This window comes from Octopus bimaculoides, chromosome 20 (genome assembly GCF_001194135.2).
Source record: "Octopus bimaculoides isolate UCB-OBI-ISO-001 chromosome 20, ASM119413v2, whole genome shotgun sequence".
Lineage (NCBI taxonomy): Eukaryota > Metazoa > Mollusca > Cephalopoda > Octopoda > Octopodidae > Octopus > Octopus bimaculoides.
Window position 1 is genome coordinate 47,648,540 of NC_069000.1, and position 18,011 is coordinate 47,666,550.

At 38.4% G+C, this 18,011-nt stretch overlaps 1 protein-coding gene across 1 annotated transcript; it reads right to left on the reverse strand.

Annotated features, from left to right (window-relative positions):
- Positions 1-16: 16 nt before the first annotated feature.
- LOC106879880 (upstream stimulatory factor 2) lies at positions 17-17,034 on the reverse strand. Its single transcript, XM_014929605.2, has 7 exons — positions 16,034-17,034; positions 8,628-8,689; positions 4,402-4,547; positions 3,381-3,549; positions 2,404-2,538; positions 493-596; positions 17-396 (listed from the first exon to the last, which is right to left on the reverse strand). Exons 1-7 carry the CDS (start codon positions 16,063-16,065, stop codon positions 175-177), a joined length of 870 nt encoding a protein of 289 aa, XP_014785091.1. The 5' UTR covers positions 16,066-17,034; the 3' UTR covers positions 17-174.
- Positions 17,035-18,011: the final 977 nt, after the last annotated feature.

The following is an 18,011-nucleotide window of genomic DNA, read 5'->3' on the forward strand; positions in this document are numbered from 1 at the left end:
ATATATATATATATATATATATATATATATATATATGTGTATGTATATGTGTGTGTGTGTATATTATAATAATGTTGGATAGACATGTGGTGAGGAAGAAGGGGAGGGGTGGTGGTGATAATTTTGTTGAGAGATGTAAAAGAGAGTGACATTGAAGATACAGCTGTCCCTGCCTCACGATGTACTCCCTGTCAGGTCTGGGATGACAATACCATGCTGTTGAAGTGTAGCACGTAGTATAGAGTTCTCTTGTTTTAGTTCTTCACACTGTTGTCGATGTAAGTCACAGTCAACAGATATCCGCTCCGTCTCCTTAAGGCTGTCAGCCATACGAGCATTTGCCGTCCGAAGTTCTTGAATATATTCACATGCTTTCGCCAGAATTCCACCTTTGCTCTGAAAGAAACACGTAAAGCGATGGAAGCGTTGAAACCTTGGATGGATTATTGGAATAGAAAAGGATTTAAAAACAAGAAAATGAGAAACACTTACTGCACTGACTTGTCCTTGTTTGGAATGGTCTTGAGCACACTCGGGGACAAGCTTGGATAAATGAACAATCCAATTGTTGATTTTGTCACGCCGTCGTCTCTCCACTGTTCTCAACAAATGAAAACACAAATCTTTAAATTCATGTGCAAAGGATCTTTTATCCCCACTCCCAACCCAATTAGCTGGCCCCAGTATCTCATGATTTAATACACAAGTAAACCTGACCATGATAATGTCATTGTATCACAGCCCCTTCAGGCAAAGTGCGTTTGATTCACTGTATTAAGGTAATCAACAATCTTTAACTTCCACCAGTGTTAGCCCTTGGGCAGTGGCCATTCTGAGTCATACACATACCCACACCACAGGCACGGACTTTGCCTTATTACCATATGGTCAAGTTTTAATCTCACAGTGTGATGCCTTGGGTAAGTGCCCTCTACTGTAGCCTGGGGCCAATTAATGCCTTCTGAGTGAAATTGGTAAACACAAACTGTATGGAAACCTGTTGTGTATACACACACAAACATACATGTGTATATATATATATATATATATATATATATATATATATATATATATATATATATATATATATATATGCTGCTCCTCTCTATATCTATGTTAACCACTCACTCATCCTTCCAATCCTCTCTATCACTCCACTGACATTCACCTCTGTGTACCTTGAGGGTACGCCTTGGCACAAAGCCACCTTCCCCAATACCCCACATCTCAGTTGAGAAGTCTTTGGTTTGTAAGTTACCTGGTGACCATGCTGGTACCACATAAAAAAAAAAACACCCAGTACACTGTAAAGTAGTTAATGTTAGAAAGGACAGGAAGTCGTAGAAACCATGCCAAAGCTGACTATAGTCCTCTACCTTGCCAGCTCCCGTCAAAGCATCCAACCCATGCCAGCATGGAAAACAGACAATGAGGATGATATACACACATCCAAGTGGGTTTGTGTGAATGTTTACATTCTGTACTCTGCATGAAAATCAATATTTGTTAATATTCCCTGCCAACAGAAACATGGTTCGAATCTCTACTTTCAAAGGTGAGTGGGGAAAAAAAAAATCCTGACTTGAAAAACAGGTAAAAGATAATGACAAGAGGAGCATCCAGCTGTAAGACACCTGAATGCATTCATCCAAATCAGGCAAACATCATGAAAAACAAATCTAAAACAACACACGCACTATACATTGAAAAAAAATGTCACCAAAAAGATTTGAATTATGTATTTATCACTTGCTAGACTCCACGCACACTTATTTGAGAGGATTTTCTCTTTGTTTAGCAGAAACAAACAATGCCACTGTGTATGTGGCATTGTCTGTATTTTACATCATCACAAAACCATATCTGGGCATTGAGCGGTTTATCCTGAGAAAGACCAGTGGAATATATGCCATACTTGGAAACAAAGGTTGATGACAACAAGAAGGACATTTTGTTGTCGGATACGGCTTCAATAAGTTTAGTCAAAACCCATCCCAACATGGTAATGACGATGATAAGTACAGAAATCTCTTTTACAACTGCGTACCTCAGTTGCTGATGATGACAGCTGCCATATTTGCCGTCATCATCTGCACTAACTTATGTATGTTCAACATGTTAAATTAAAAATATTCATATATTTAAGGGAAACCCACAGAGCAAGAATGTCAATGTGTGATCCAGCCATGCTTAGGGGTCAGGTTGGAGTAACAGCTAGATGTCCCCTTCAGCTCCCTACTGAACACTCAATACTTTGTTGCCTTTCTTCCTGCTGCAGTAAAATCCCCAGTTAAAATTTTCTTTTCTCCTTTCGTCCCCTCCTTCACACAGAGAGTGAGTTATAAGAAATTTATTAGAGAAAGCCGTAAACAAATTAAAACAAAAATAAACGAAATAGTGCACCTTCATTGTGTGTTGCTCGCCTGCGGTCATCACGTGTCGATCTGCCATCTAGTTTAGGGCTGTAGTTTGTTCGGGGAGCAATATTACGTTGACTCTGAAGGACATCCTGAGGAGACATCATCACATAGAACTGACCTGAAAACGTTCAGAAATAATAAACAGTGAACTGAATCCAATGAACACCAGTTTCAGTTGTAACCTAAAAGTTACGAAAGGGTAAAAGACTGTTGCAAGAATTCAAGTTAGGTCTCCTTGCCACAAACGAGTGAAGACCCTAAAAAAGATCATTAGCATTGTCCCTCTTATTCTCAGCCATTAAAATATAATTCTAAAATCAGAATGAAAATACTTTTATTAGAAATACTGCCTTCATGTCCGGAAGGATTTAGTAAAATCGTTTTGCTATAATGAAGTCGATGCCTTGAACATAAATGATTTGTTAATAAGAGGCTGCGCGAGTGAATAGTTTCCATCATCACTAATTGGTCAGAGTTTATTGGAAACAGACTTGAGGATAACTTTCTTTCATTGATCTTCAAGGCCCCTAAAAAAAGGGGCCACAGAAAAATGACAACTCCTCTCTGTCATCAAGCATTATTATAATCAAGCATTATAATAATAATAGTTTTCTATTAAAAAACAAGAAAGTGTTGCAGCCATCATCAGCTTATCTGTTTATATATCTTGGACGACATCTCTAACACAGTCATGTGTAATTTGAGAGACATTTAGCTGCTATTTCAAGGAAGTTAAGCATCCACAAAAAGAACAACACATTGAACAATTGTATTTTAAAACCTAGGTATGTCCCTTCTGCTGATCCCTACTTGTCTGTGAAGTACAGTAGTATTACAGCATGGGCTTGTTTTGCAGTTAGGTTCATTGAAATCAACAGATTTTGATTGCTATACACACAATAGATACAAACATACAGCGTTTGTTGCTGTGGCAACGGTGTGTGTGCAAGAGAGTCTTACCTCCAGCTGCAGTGACAGGTCCGATTGCTGTGGCAGTTGGCACCTCTGCTGGTGATGCTACTGCACTTTCTCCTGTCGACCCAGAAGTTGGGAAATATGTAAACCTTGTTTCTGCCTGGCTTTCAGGTGTTGGACTTCCTCCGTTACTGAAAGGTGTCTGAATAACAGCCTGTTGAGAGAAACAGATAAAAGATTGCAACAAACAATGTTATAGGATGGCTAGTGAGGCATTTTTAAACAACTAATTTGATGATTAGAGAATTACAGTGGTTAATTAAAAAAGTGACTAAAAAATTATGGCCTCAACTAATTTGATTGTTAATTCAATTTATTAGAGGGTCATGGCCACTGATTTGATCAGTCACAACATTCAAAGAATTTGAGGATATTGAATTAATTATGATTAGAAGAGCAACATGATGTTTAGCTAATTGGCTATTCATGATAGCTATGTATCACCAAATTAATTTTAATCATTAACATAGCTGTCACCCAACACCTTGTTCTGATCACAATCACTACAGTAGACTAAGCTAATCTCACATTGTTACATATACACACAAAGCGATTAAGGACATGAAGACTGAAAGCTCCTGGTTCATGAAGAATTAGCACTGAGATGCTTGAAATATGCCCCTCCCCCACCAGCTACCTGTTAACAATAAGTGGAACCTGTTTCAGTTGGACAGACTAAGTTAATGATATGAATAGATGAATAGATGATATGAATAGAAAAAAAACTTTGAAGCTGTGACCTCAAAAAGGCTCCTAGATTGATTTCTAAGGAACAATAATTGTTTCTTGGCAGGTTGTGGAAGCTACAATGTTGTGACGTTCATTCCCTTGCTAAAGAGTTTTAAGGATAGAGAAAGGAGTTAGTGTTATGTGTAGCACTTAACACATTATTTTAAAATATCAAATATGAAATTTATGCAAATTTAGAATACTTTTGTTTACATGTGTGGTAGAGTGAGAGAGTGAGGGAGAGAAAGAGAGGTTATGGATACTAAATGTCACGCACCTGAGCAACTTGAGCACCAGCGGGAAACCCTGTGGTAGACACTACCTGAGCAGTTGCTTCACTACCATCTTGTGTCACCTGTACAACACGATAGGTCACCTGACCTGTAGAGAAACAATCTCCGACCTCATATGACCCAGTCATTCCTGCCAGAAGGAACCAAAGACAAAATGAAAGATGGTTAAGTGGAGAATTTATCAGAAAACATAAATCATACATAAAACTGCACTAAAGGTGCAAAAGCTGATAGAGGGCCTTAATTGACAGTAAGACCCTCTATCAGAAACTACTTCTACCTATACTGCAGCTGGTGTTGTTTACAGTATAGCACATAGCTCTCAATAAATAAGGTTTCTTATGACTACACACCTAATAGAATGTGTAACTGTAGGCACCATGATAAATGTCCTTTAGATAACTAATGTCTGAAGAATAATCTACTATATAAGTGCTTGGCCAAAACACCTGAGTGTGTATTATTACATAGGTGTTACCACTTCAAAATGCAAGACTAGATAACATAACCATACAAAAGGGAAACTGCACTTAATTGGCCAAGTTCACCTGGGATCTCTAAGAATAGATATAGACTACTTCATTTCATGTAGATAGTGCTCTTCCTCATACAGGTGGCAATGGAGGTGCTGGAAAATTTCAATGGTAAATTCAACTTAATTACAAAGCACCACAAGCCACTGTTCACATTTATTTAATAAAATATTCCTAAACTTTCCACACAAAAATCCTAAATAAACAACTTACCTAAGTCTAACTAAGATCTATGTCCACATTCTCTTCTTATGGATTCTCTCACCCCTACTTGATTAATCTTTAATCTAAACTATTGCTTCTATTTTTATTCAATTAATTTAATTAAAGTAGACCTAATATTTCTTGAATGGACAATAAAAGTGGACATTTAACTTAGAATTTTACATACTTTTAATATACATTTGTAGTAGACTCCACACCTCACTCTTTTTCCCTGTTTTAACCCAAATGCATATTTCCCTGCCATTGATTAGAATAGTGGAGGTCCAGTAATAATTTGCTTTTCTCTCTGTTCACTGTACTCACATATTTTTAAACTTGATGACCTCTTGACCTGCGAGGGAGTGTGAATTTGGCAACTTTATACTAAATCAAAGAAGATAATTTAACATGTAAGGCTATCTATAATCTCCAGCTCCTGAATTATCTGGATGAGTAATTCTGATGTTAACAACTCTGATACCACACAAACCTCACCTCCACCACATTATATATTTGTTGGAAACTCTGAAAAGTCTACCAGAAGAAGTTTAGAGTCAATCAATTATGCATACAAAGCAGTGTAACATGTTCCTCTGGCCATCAGAAATGATGATGATCATCATCAACAATGATCATAATCTTCAATAAAGTTATGTAACAATGTTGTCATCATTTCTTAGTTTGATTGATATATCATCCTGTGCAGTGTCAAGCAAAAGTGCCCCTGTGGTACCATGTGAAAGCACCCAGCACACTATGTAGAGTGGTTGGCATTAGGAAGGGCATCCGGCCATAGAAACCATACCAAATCAGACTGGAGTCTAGTGCAGATCCCTAGCTTGCAAGCTTTGATCAAACTGTCCAACTCATACCATACGTTAATTGATGATGATGATAAGTATGCGTGTGAGTATACAGATGTACATGTGTGACTACCAGCCAAAAGTTGAGCAGTTTATACCCTGCTACTGTCACTGTGCTGTGATCTTGGACTAAACATTACATTGCTGGTCCCAACTTTTCTTGCAGGAAATAGTTTTTATGGCAACCAATGACAGATGACCAGTTAACAGGTGACACTGACCAGCGCCAAACCTATAACAGTTTCTGTAGAAATATTTAAACATGTTGGACCACACCCAGTATTTCTAACGACATGGGGAAACTATAAACATAAATGGACATTTCTAGAATTTATAATTCTATTACAAAGAAATCAAATTGGTTTTCTGAAGAAGACATTCATCAGAAGCATTTAAACTGGTAGCTTTAGTCAAAAAACATAAATTTGGCTTATGAACTTTGTAACAGTTTTACTGCTGACACAAACAATCTCTGCTGTTACTGGACTCTAGTTGTTTGTTTTTCTATAAACAAAGAAAAAACAAAATATAAAAATTTACAGATGTCAAACACAGAAGAGAAAGAGTGTGTGTGTGTGTGTGTGTATATAATAACAGACTGATTGATAATGTTTAACTCTCTCAGCCCTTGTGTCTAACTTTGCCCTCCACCTGGGCTCCTCAGCAAAATCATAAATAGTTGCATACACAGCTCAAGAGTAATAATTGCAGACAAATTAATGGACAGAATCACAAAAAAAAAAAAAAGAGAAAAATTCAGAACAACACCAACAACAATAGGCCTATCTTTCAACCACCGTATTTGTTCATCTGAATTGTTACTTTCCTCATCGCTTTCACCAGTTTCATTGTCCGAATCACTCTCATTGTCTGCACAAGTGTGAACTCTTCACCCAAAGAATAAATATCATCAATCATTTCTTCAACTGCAAAGAGTCTAGGCCTTGCTTGTTTACCAGACAAACCACTGCATCCCTCAAGCCCATCTTTCTTCACAAAAGATCCCCTTTTTTTTTCTTTCCGATTAAAGGCAAAAGTAAACAACAGCTATGGAGGACACCATTAACAATGAATCATCAACACACTTGACTACAAAAAGCTGTGACACGATCGGTTGTCTATTTCTGGTATTTTATCTTCTTTTTCTCCGTGAGTTGTTCATTACAGATTTAACGGGAATCCAATAGAGATTTCATTCAGGCTGTTCTCGGTATACTGGGAACATGGCATGATAGGGTTAAAGAATTTGATAGCATGAGGTATTAAATACAAATGACTAAGGAATACTCAACCAGTTTCATGTTTTGTCACTAAATACTTCCACAAACTATTAAAACTGATGCAAGATCCATTTTTCATTAACAACAAATGTTAAATAATCTTAATATTTTGGCTGATTGGCAGCCAGGTGTGAAGGGGTTTACAGTTGATAATTAGCTCCAGGTGAGTCTTAATCCTATAACCAAAGGTATGCCAACCATGACCATTCCTTCTTTACAGCTATCCAGAATATACATTATCCAATGTATCCTTTTTCTGTCGAGATAGAAGCATGTGGTTGGAGAAGGATTTGGGTGCTATTTTTAGCAAGTCAAGTAATCACATATGTGATTCCATTGCAGACAATGCCAATAGTCATTTGTTTTATAAAACAGTGACAACAGAAGCTGTTGACTGTGACAAAGAACAAAACTGGTAATGCAAACTACAAGACAAGACAAGTGAAGAAAGAAGTGTTCAGACCAAGTGGAAATGGTTGAAATGGTAAAACAGGTAGAATGTTGCTCTGATCCTATATTTTATAGAATTATTGAACAATATGAATAATGTTTGGGTTCTTTTAGAAAATTCCAACAATGAAAGGAATGCATTTTAGGTCAGCTCTCATGAATGGCTGCTGTTGGTGGTGGAATTTCCAGCTTCACAACTCTTTTAATTTCTGCTGCTATCAATAAGAGGAGAAATAAAAGCAAGAACACTGGTACAACAACAACAACACTATTTATGGTGTTTACAACAGAAACATATACATACATGTGTCGTGTATTTACATTGTGTGTGTGTGTATTTATACACACATATACACACATGGGTGTATAATCATTCAACGTCCACTGTCCATGCTGGTATGGGTTGGACGGTTTGACCAGGGCTGGCAAGGCTGGAAGGCTGCACCAGACTCCAGTGTGATTTGGCATGGTTACTATAGCTGGATGCCCTTCCTAATGCCAACCACTCTGAGACTGTAATGGGTGCTTTTATGTGCCACTTGCATGACACCAATATCTGCCACAACAGCAATTTCACTTGACTTGGTGGGTTTTCTTCTCAAACGTAACATAATGCCAAAGGTCTTTGTCATTTGTCATTGCCTCTGTGAGGCCCAACACTCAAAAGGTGCTTTTCACATGCTACCAGCATCTGCCACAACTAATATATATATATATAAATACACATTTAACCCATGCAAGCATGGAGAAGTGGACACTAAACAATGATCATACACACACACACATCTACAGACATTAAGGGGGATGCACATAAGAAAGTATGATAGTGTAGGTGGCAATAAGAAAGGGTACATCAAAGGGCAAGAAAGTGAAGAAATACCTTCTGCATGTCCTGTCAGCTGAACATCATCTGATCCATTGGAGTCATTTGTTTTATCTTGGCTGAAACATTCAAGTGAAATAACATTTTATTCTGCATACATACATCTCTCTCGCTCTCTCTTTATATATAAAATATATAACAATGAGCACTACGAGCACATGGGACTTAGATTCTCTGAAATGGCCAGGAGGCCCTCTTGAGGTTGAAGATAGTTTCTGTTACCTAGGTGACCAAATTAGTAATGGTGGAGGATGCTCTGAAAGTATTGTTTCTAGAATAAGTAAAGGATGGAGGAAGTTTAGAGAGCAAATTACATCTGTTGGCAACAAAAGGATTCTCTCTCGGAGCGAAAGGTAGACTGTATGATACTTGTGTGCAGACCAGCTATACTCCATGGTAGAGAGACATGGGCTCTGAATGCAGAAGACATATGCTCTGCTGGATGTGCAACATCAGTGCGCATGTACGACAAAGTGCAGATGTATTGAGAGAAAAGTTAGGCATAAGAGGAATGAAATGTAACATGCAAGAGAGAAGACTACATTGGTTTGGACATGTGATGTGTATGAATGAAGGCAGCTCCATAAAGAAATGCCAATCACTGAAAGTAGATGGTACCTGTGGAAGAGGGAGACCCAGGAAGACATGGGATGAAGTGGTAAGGGCCTATCTCAGGATGTTGGGTCTCACAGGAAGAAATGACAATGGACCAAGATGTCTGGCAATATGAGGTTCCTGAGAAGATCCACCCATGTCAGCAAAACTGAGTTCTAGAAGTGGTATGTGTCCCACCCACATATAAAAAACTTCTCATACACTCTACCACAACAAACCAAACTACATCTTTTTTCTTCCTCACATTTTCACTTCTTTACTGCCCACTCCCCAATCCTGTCCTTTTGGCCCTGTCTCACTGTATTATTGCTACCCACTAGCCCCCCCCCCACCGACCTGTGTTCCACCCACACACCTACCCCCAACAAACCTAACTACATCTTTCTTCCTCACATTTCCTCCTTCATGCACTATGCTTACCTCTCACTCCCCAACCCTGTCCTCACAGCCCTATTTCTCTGTATCATTGCTATCTGGTAGCCCCTGCCCCTAACTCTATATACCCAAGTTTTCACCACCAACTTCCCCTCCCCACACTCTGATCATGCTTCTTTGGCAATATCCTGCCACTTGTATTATGATCTTTGAACCTCAAGGTTATGCCCTGGCACTTCCCACCATTTATACCACCCTCTCTGCCTTTACTCGACCATCCATTTTTATTCTGATCACTGTCCCTCATGAATATGCCCAGTGCTTTGCCACCATTTCTATCCTGCTATCTCCCGCTCTCTCTCTCTCCTCCTGCACTTCCTTCAGGTTGGGTAACCAGGTCTCTCCTTTGCAGCAGCACACCTATTTTTGTCCTCATTCCTGATCTCTCTCTCTCTCTGGCCAAATAACCTTGTACCTCCTCTACAGTAAGACACCTGTCTCTCTCTCTCACTATAACCTTTCATCATCTAACACAAGATCACCTCCTCCAATGTACCCCCCCTCTCAAAAGATGTTTGTCTTGCAGGTTACTTGGTGACCCTTTCAGTGCAGGTGCTGCTTAAAAAGCATCCAGTCCACACTGTAAAGTGGTTGGCATTTGGAAGGGCATCTAGCTGTAAAAACCTTGCCAAAACTGACCTCGCTTGTGCCTCGTAAAAAGCACTAAGTCCACTTTGCTGGGTGATTCTTGTTAGGAAGGGCATCCAGCTGTAAAAATCCTGCCAAAACAGTCACAGAAGTCTGGTGCAGGCTTCTGTCAAACCATCCCACCCATGCCAGCATGGAAGGCGGATGTTAAACGATGATGATGATATATATACAAAAAAAGACAGCACACGTAAATACATATATGTGTATGTATATATATTTTGTGTGTGTGTGTGTGTGTGTGTGGTGCAGGGAATCATGGACCTGGAGTGAACAACTCCAGGTGAGAAAGGAAGAGCTCAGTGTGAGTCAATAATAGAGTTTCCTGAGTCAACTAAATTATAATGAAGAATATGTTTAACATGTAATGCAAGGAACAATAAAAATCGGACAGGAAATGATTATGTAATAAAGTATTATAAAAGTAATGAATTAGAATTTTTGGGGTTTGTCTGGTAAGCAAGGGAGACAACCTTAGACATGTTTCAGTTTCATTATAACCTCATTAGCAAAGCATAGACATCACCATAATTACAGAAGTGACTGAGGAACTAAAAATTGTAGATTGGCTGGTGGAGGAAAACAGAATTGTTTCATCTGCCATCAAAATAAAAAAAAAACAATAAATGAAATTGGTTTTAACTGATTAAAACCTAATTGCTTAGTTAATTTTCTAGCTGTGATCAGCCTGTCTGTATTGATTGTCCACAGATGTTTAAATGTGGCACCAGTGACATATTACTTGTGACATGGTACCAATGATCTGATGCTAGAACTAGGAAAAATATATTTGAAGGTGATGAAAATTGTTGAAAGAAGATATTAAAAGCTGAAGTCAGAAATTTTAGGAAAATGTCTTTACTGTTGTTAAAGTAAATAGTTGTGATGATAGAAACAATAAAAATGTGATTTGGTGGCTTGAATCAGTTGTCATTCACAATAGAGGCAATGGATCTTTTCTGTTTGGCTGCCACTTACCAATTATGGTGAAAATGAATTTCATGTCAATAATTAGTATATGCAACTATATCAATACACCAAATTTGAAATCAATTGGAACAAAATTATGTTGCTCATGACTTTGCATACGATATTAGACATTACAAGAGCCAATTTGTAATCCTCCATTGGCCCTAAGAGGAGGACTTGCCCTCTTCTCTCTGTTTTACATTGAAATTTTAGTAATGGTAAATTCCTGACATTACATACATCAACAACTGGCTACATACTGTAGTGGTGGTGGTAGTGGTGGTGATGTGGACAGAACTGTTAGTTTCGTGTGAAGAGAACACATGTAAAAGTATGTCATAAGGATAAGGGACATTTAAATATTGAGACAAAACATGGTAAAGAGATCAGTCCAGGTAATTGTTGGCTGTAGCCTCAATACTGTTAGCCGAGGAATGCAATAAAGTGAAAAACTGGAGTATCTCCAGAGGTGGTCTTTTGGAACTAGATTTAGGAGATAACAGATAATTTGTTTGATATAAATAGGACTGTGAATAAGTAGGGTCAGTAAATTTTCTAGGCTAGTGTCCTGCCTGCAAGAGCTGACCTCCTGCTTTTCTCTTTTAAATGGTGAGATATGCCAGAGATTACCTTGTCATCTTGTGAAACATTTACAAATTAAACAATGTTCCCACTACTTGCAGCAATTAACTGTACCCGTCCCCAATGCACACACACACATACATGTACTTCTTTACATGTGGACTGAGCTATTTGGGGACACTGGGTCATTCTAACAACAATCATAAATGAACCTCAGTGATGAAAATGTTACTGTCATTAACAGATCAGGGACCCAGTCCACTCTCTCTCTCTCTCTTTGTCTCCACTCATTCACCAATCATTTCACACGGCGTAACAAGTGCATATTTTCATAGCACCACTACTAATGAGATTCTTTGCCTAACACAAGGGCTCTCACTAATCTATATTGTCTCTGTTCATTTGGGCCACAGGAGAGACAGTGATGGCAAGGCATAATGGAAGCGAGGCAGTAACGGCAGGGTGCACAATGAGAGAGAAAGGCAGTGATAAATGCTTCAAGTCAGGAAGAGAGTAAGTTGTGATGGCAAGAGTGAGAGTGAGGATGTTATCAAAAGTGTGATGAGAGGAAATGGAAGTGATGGCTAGTATAAGAGGAGGGTAAATAGAGGGATCTGTCAGATGCCAACAGAGCCAATGCAATTGCTTGTTAGGAAACTGATTTGGATGAGAGCACAGGAGGGATGGAATGCAGAGAGGGCTAATGATCTACCCTGAAGGCATTGTTGGCACAGTTCAGTGAATAATTGAGGGGAAGAAGGATTGATAAAGAAGGGAGTATTGGATACAACTTGCCTTCTACTTTTTATTGCAAGCAGAGGTAATAGCTCCTTCAATTTTACCCAGTTTATTCCTATTTTGGCCACTATTCTTTCAGAATACTCACTGCCATACCAATTAGGTCACCTAAACAATAGAAACTAACTCCTTCTGGGCATCTGAGAGAATCTACTCTTCCCATGTGCTTTATTGTCCCTTTGCACCTACTGCATACGTCTTCCATCTCTGTTACCTTCTGCCCAGGAGCCCACTACATCTCTCATACTGCATCCATGGTTTATACTGGGTACGCAGTTAGACATTTCTACATCCTCCTCCTTTTCAGACATCAAGCAGAGCCATTTCACTGATAATGACAAGGACCTCCATCAGCAAGAACAGAGAAGCTTCTGAGAGTTAAGTGTAATACATCCGACACAGAAATGCTGTGCTGAGGGCAGGATATGAACCTGTAACTCTTTTGTAGATAGTGACTGCCACACTCATTAGGACCAGCTACCATTTCAGTAAAAAGTTATTCCTTTTAATGAAGGTGGGACCATCTACTTGTAATTGCTCTACTACTACTGATGAAGGCTTGACCAGATGCTTAAGAGATTTGCTTTACTGAGGTACTGGGTTCAATTCCACTGCATGGCAGTCCTTTACCCAAGCTTCATGATGGAAACTGCAATGCCCCATCGGATGGGTTGCATCAAATATCCAGTTTTTCACACGAATTCTCTTTGTGGACTATGGTAAGGGTACACCTGTCTGTGGGATACGCAGCTACTCATATGCTAATTCAACAATGAAGCAGTTTAATGGATCGAGTGAGATCCATCTACTTTTTACTACCACAACCACTGCTATTACTAAGGACAGGTCTTGGCTATTAGACATTGTAATTTCATTTTCAGTTACTGGTCTTCCAGAAAGGCATGAATGTCATGCAATCTCAATCCTCACTTTTATGTGTTGAAGATCTTGAACTAAAATACCATAAAATATTTAGTTTCTCCTCCTCAATTCTGAGTTCAAATCCTGTTGAAGCAGACAAATGCCAGAAATATACTATTTGTAGTAACCGTGTTAACTTGGTGCTTAGTCCAACTAATACTGGGTCACATTATTGTTGTTTAGTTGTAGATCAACGGCGAGCCATCAATCCTATAAGCAAACACAATCTAACTGTGGCCATTCCGTCAAAAACTAGGGTATCTAAGAAGTCTTTATTTAAGTCTGTAAGGTGCGATGTCAGGGAGGTATAGCTGTTATTTCTAGTAGGTCAAGTAGAGACATTCACTTTGGCTCATGATGGCGTGATGGTCCAGGCTGCAATCAAAGAACCGAGATCGACACACGGCAGTGATGATGACATCATCAAAGTCCTTGGGAAACACATGAATGTCACAACACAGTGTAAAAAACGATGACATGCGTTATGAACTAGAATTACTTTTGCATCTAATTAAAAACCGACAAACACTGCTATACACATATGGCCTAGAAAGGCATGACCATCACAGATCTAAATAACAGGTGAAACAACGAAGACCAAGCGACCACGACCAGACTTGATAACGTAGTTCTATGGGAAATAAGGAAGGAGAGGGGAGTAATTAATTTCATTGAATTAATTTGAAGACTTAGCTTTAATTGGAGGGAAGCACTGCTTACGATGCCGGCAATTCACGTCAAGACATCATACAACGATTCCCTTTGCCCTCAGGGCTCCAAACGTCAGACATGATATGTGTGTGTGTGTGTACGGATGGATGGATAATATGTATAATGTGTGGGTGTCCTGAACTATTGTATGGATGTAGTTAATATTTAAATAGCTGTTGTATTAGCATAGAATTAATAACAAAACAAAAAAACCCAAAACAACAAAAAAAAACAACAACTCTGCAACGATTGCTGATTCAAGACCAGACAAATGTAAATGTGATAGCAGTGTATGTATGTATTAACACATATATACATAGATGTATATCTATATACATGTATATGCACACACGCTATATATATATATATATATATATAAATATATATATATATATATATATGCGTGTGTATATATATATATATGCGTGTGTATATATGAGGCTTTAGAATTGTAGTCATCGTTTGGCACAAATCTGACAGGATGTTTCTTTTTTAATCTTTGGTAATATGGGGTCCATGGCTTTCACAGGTTCTAGGTTAGAAGTCTGCTGTACAAATATGTAAAGGAGGATATTCCGGGTTGGAAGGATTGGTCATGTTAATTAATGCAGGGGTGGAGGGTGTTGGACTCAATACCGGCGAGAGGGTGTGAGTAGAGATGACACCAGACTAGTCAGCTGTAAGGAGTAGAGGACATTGTAGTGGGAGTAGACGAGAAGACAGCAGATCTGTCTGTGGGATCAGAAATTGATAGAAACAGGGTATTGGTGAGGGGAGAACTTTATGTCAATAGTAGAGGTGGGGAGTACTTTCTTTGGATGGAGTTGGTAGTGGGGAGGGGAGTTCTCCGATATGTATACGAATGTAGGTTTATATCAATGTAATTTATGTGTGTATATAAAAATATTTACACACACGCGAGTGGAATAAAATAATTTAACCTACGATCGTTATATTACTTATTAGTATGAAAATGATGTGTGTGTAGTAGAATAATGTCATAATAGATGTAATTTTTGCTGCTCTCTTTTGTAATAACAATAAAAGAAATAACTTGGATTACATTGTTCATTATAGTGTGCGTGTGTGTGTGCAATGAAAAGCGGAAACGCGAAACAGCGATATTAATAACTGCATACATGCGCGCGCGTATGTGTATACAGATGTATGTATTCACTGGGACTTCCCTTTTTTTATGAATCCGCTGAAGTCCCAAACACAAGACATTATTATAAATATATGGTTCCCTTTACCCTTTGTCGCTTGAGATCAGTATCTATCGACATGTATATATAAATATTTTATACCATCTATATTACTATTGTGTTTATTAGATGATATATATTATACATTATAATGACCGACCTAGAAAATGAAAGGTCGACAAAAGTGGAGGGCCAGACGTGGAGAGACACAAATAAAGCTGACAAGTTGACAACAGTTTTTATATCGACTTATACAAGACCGGAATGAAGGAGAGAAAAGAAACTGCCGAAAGTGAACGGAAAAGCCCGAGTTAAACGAATAAGACAGGGAAGGAAATATTTGATGGTGAGGATTGTTGTCTATGTTGATAGAAATGTAATAATAAAATCTGGGGCTGTTTTTTTGTGTTGTATGTTGTGTGTGAGGCGGAAATGGCGACATTTGTTCGACGTTTGCCAAGAATCTCTATCTGTGTGTTATGGTGACGAGTGAGAATGACTGCGCGACGGAGCACTTACCTTGATTCAAGGGCCTGATCCAGACTATCCATGTGGGGAAAATATGAGTGTCGGAGGTGGTGTTGTTTTTTGAATTTGCCAGGAAATAATGAAAGTTTGATCACGGGGCCAAACAACAGGTCATGTGAGAGAGGAACATGTGACAACGAGGAGGGAGGAGGAGAAAAAGGGTAGGAGGAGGAGGAGAACAACGGTAATGGCCGACTTCCAGAGACACACACGACGACTACTATTCACTCGAATATCGTCAATTACATCTGAAATACTCGACAATTAGCGAGTAATTACTACTATCAACAACAACCGATCGGCCTTTTTTAAATCGATTCTTTCCTTCGGTTTTTCTTTAGTTCACGAGAAGAATTTTTGTGCCAAAAAATGCCCACTGGATAATGACGACGACGACGATGGCAGCCTATTGCTATTTTTTTTGTCTTCTTCTTCCTCTGTAATATATTTATGACGCTCGTTGGCTTCTCTTGTATTTAATAATTCAACACTGTTTTGTATATATACTCGTATATGTGAATATAGAGATATTTGTGTGTATAAATGTATCTTCGTCGTTGTTGCGTTTAGTTTACAAATGGCCGCCTTCGCTTTCCAATATGTCGTCTTCATGTGTAACTGTGTGTGTTACTCCTGCATATGTGTGTAACTGTGTATTTGTGTTACTACTGCATGTATGTGTAACTGTGTGTGTGTAACTTACTACTATGTGTATCTATCAGTGCTGGAGGGGAAGAGTGATAGGCAGAGGAAGAACTCGTCAGTTTTTTTTTTTTAGCCGCAGTAGAGGGCAGAGGGGAAATTTTAGAGAAAGAGGTAGGGGCTATGGTGGTAGGAGGAACTAACGTTTGATGTTGAGAGAGAATTGTATGGATGATAAGAGGGGGATTTTCCATCTGCAACTTACAACACATGCGCGTGTGTGCATATATATATATATATGTGTAATATACACATACATTATAATGATTTATGTATTCAAGTTTTTTTCTCTATTATAGATGCAAATATTAACATATCTAGAAAGTACCTTTATTAGTATATGCATGTATGTATGAGTGTTCTTTTGTTGAGCCATTGCTATATTGCTAACATAGGAAATAAATAATTAATAATTCCAAACTATTTTTATTTTATATATTTATGTAACATAATTATGTCAAAAATTGTCTACAATTCTGCCAAAGTTATTGAAAGGGAGTTAACGGCCTTTAATGGTTTTGCTTAACCCCCAAGATCAGCTTTGAATAAACACATAATCAATTGTATCCCATCTGTGACCGTTTCAACTTTATTTTCCGACGTTGTGAATCTAGAATAACCTTATCTAATATGGTTTGATTGGAGAGAGATTTGGCTGCTGTTTCTAGCAATATTGTATTACCACTTGGAAGTTCCATACACGTTCTGAGATGAACTCCAGTTCAGTCCCTCGTCCAACTGATCTATGTTCAAAGATTATCCATCGTTATCTTGTCTTTTATTTAGACATAGTGTATCTAGGACTACGTTATCTTAATGTAGCCTTTTCTTAAAACATCTCCGTTTATATCTGACTCCCTCCTGTTCTATCTTCACATCACACCCATACACACAGTTCAGATTGCAATGGCTAATTTCCTTGTCAGTACCAATGGTCAAAGTGGTTCCAATTATGATCATCCCAATTTTTATGCAGAACCGATATATATATATATATATATATATATATAGTGTGTGTATGGGGGGGGGGGGTAAACCCCTTTAAAGGAAAATGTAGAATGTGATTTGATGCTGGCTTAGCTGTTATTGCTAGCAGGTCACGTAACTCGTAGATGTTCCTTAGTTGTCTCATAACATTGTTTTACATCCACTTTCCATACCTGCACGGGTCCGGTGTGTCGTTATAGTCGGAGTCCCTTCTCACTCGGAGTTGTTCTTTCCTCTTCGACCCTATCGCGCTTATGTTTTCAAGTTTGGCCTGGTTTCT